The sequence below is a fragment of the Mus caroli genome, unplaced genomic scaffold, assembly GCF_900094665.2.
Source record: "Mus caroli unplaced genomic scaffold, CAROLI_EIJ_v1.1 scaffold_18159_1, whole genome shotgun sequence".
Classification (NCBI taxonomy): Eukaryota; Metazoa; Chordata; class Mammalia; order Rodentia; family Muridae; genus Mus; species Mus caroli.
Window position 1 is genome coordinate 18,696 of NW_018389129.1, and position 2,121 is coordinate 20,816.

The 2,121-nt window shown below is 40.2% G+C and overlaps 1 protein-coding gene across 1 annotated transcript in view; it reads right to left on the reverse strand.

Moving 5' to 3' along the window:
* LOC110287955 (UL16-binding protein 1-like) overlaps window positions 1–2,113 on the reverse strand; it is a gene marked incomplete at its 5' end in the record, with an annotated part of 6,815 nt that extends 4,702 nt beyond the window's left edge. The window contains 2 exons of the mRNA XM_021154433.2: window positions 1,277–1,552; window positions 1,885–2,113. Coding sequence (XP_021010092.1) covers window positions 1,277–1,552; window positions 1,885–2,113 — 505 coding nt within the window. The remainder of the gene's footprint in view (window positions 1–1,276; window positions 1,553–1,884) is intronic.
* Between the last annotated feature and the right edge of the window lie 8 nt (window positions 2,114–2,121).

Genomic DNA, 2,121 nt, shown 5'->3' on the forward strand with positions numbered 1-2,121 from the left:
TGATAGTCTTTGAATTTGTAACTACCACTTATAAGTAGTTTTTAAAGATATTTTTCTTATTATTTAAAACTATTTTTAATTTAAATATATTTTGACCATATTCTTCTCCTTCAGGTTCACCCAGATCCTCTCCTCCCTTCTCTCTACCTATACAACTTTAAGTTGTTTCTCAAAAATGAAAGCAAAGCCCAACATATNTAGAAATGCCCATAATCTAGAAAACAAAATATAGTATCAGCAAAAAGAAAAATAACAAAAATGAAAGAAACCACCAATTGCAACCAAATGAAAACAAACACACACACACACCAAACCAAAAAAAAAAAAAAAAAAAAACCCACAAACCTGTGTCACTGCTTATTTATTGGTCAATTACTGATCTTGTGATCTTCCTTGGAGTATTTGATATTCCCAGAGTTTTTATTCAGAGAAAATTGATTTTCCGTCTCTCAGCGGGTATAAATGATAGTGTGTTGTGAACCTTCACCTTAGTGGCTAGGTTCACACTCATTAATTTATTCATTTTTTTAAAAAAATGAAGGAAAGCCGGGCGTGGTGGTGCACACCTTTAATCCCAGCACTCGGGAGGCAGAGACAGGTGAATTTCTGAGTTCAAGGCCAGCCTGGTCTACAAAGTAAGTTCCAGGACAGCCAGTGCTACAGAGAGAAACCCTGTCTCAAAAAACAAAAAAACAAAAACAAAAACAAAAAAAATGAAGGAAGAAAACACAAGAACTATCACATTAAAATCAAACAATATAGACCAACAGAAGGAACACTGCCTAAAGTGGGCACAAACAAGAGTCGGAGACAAACTTGTTCCTTTGTTCAGGAATCTCATAAAAACATGAAACTGGAAGCCATAACAGAAGCACAGAGGATGTGGTGCAGTCCCTGTGAATGCTGCTCCAGTACCTGTGAGTTCATATGTGTGTGGATCATGTTGACTTAAGAGGAGAAGTCCTTGGTATCCTCAATGCCCCCTGGTTCTTACATGTTGTGTGCCTCCTCTTCCGCACCATTCCCTGACCTCTGGGAGAGAGATGTGTTGAAGACATCCCATTTAGGGTTGAATGTTCTGCATAGAATACCTGCTGTAGTTCTCTATATTTAAGCAAGACATTTCTAAACACAGTACATTTGTTCACTGAGATTGTCATGCCTGCATACATGTATCTTGATTTTAATGGCACACACTTTCCTCCTCACTCCTTCCAGATCCACTCTCACCACTACCCGACCTGCAAAAAGTTTTTCACCCCATCTTCCCAGTTACCTGCAGGCTCCAGATGTTCTTTCCAGTGCAACATGAGCTCATCAAGCCAGGTCCTGAAGTCGCCCTCTATAGTCCTCTCTAAGAAGGCAGCTACAACCTTGTCTTTCTTCCACATTTCTATAATCTTCTTGAATCTAGGATCCAGTTGTGTCCAGTTGCCAGTGCTTGTGTTAACATGGAACATGTTCTTTCCATTGAGGCTAATAATAGCATATCCTGTGAAATGTTTGTCTACTTCATACTGGCCACACATCTCAGCCTGCAGAGTGAGGGGCACTATGCCCATTGGAAAGAGATTAGCTTCTGGCCTTGGTGAATCTTATCTTTCTACTGATCGTCCCTTCCCATCCACTGACCTTGCGTTACCCTCTACATTTTGCCCTTGCTGCTGCTTAGATAGGACTAAGAGCGATTCATTTTTTTCCTCTGTTAAAACAGCGAATGTCCCTAACATGTACCCCTGTTGTTTCCTGTGGGGGCAGGGCTGTCTGATATGTTCTTTTACTTATTTTGTAGCAGTGAAGATTGAATCTAAGTCCTCATACATGCTGGCAAACACTCTACCACTGAGCTACATCTCCAGCCCTATGGGACCATTTAAAACTTACCTCTGATTGCGTTGACCTTTTCCTTCAACCCTTGAAGTATCATCTCTTTCAAAATGTCAATTCCATGTTTCAGAGTGTCAAGCTGTTTTTCACAGATGTTTGTGGCATTCATGCTGTTCTCATGAGCACCAATGGAATGACACTTATTATCCTTGTAGAGAAAAAAAGTCTTTCTGTTCAGATGGCAGTGGACTTCATTCCTCCACTTTCCAGACTCTGACCTGTCAACCTTGAAGC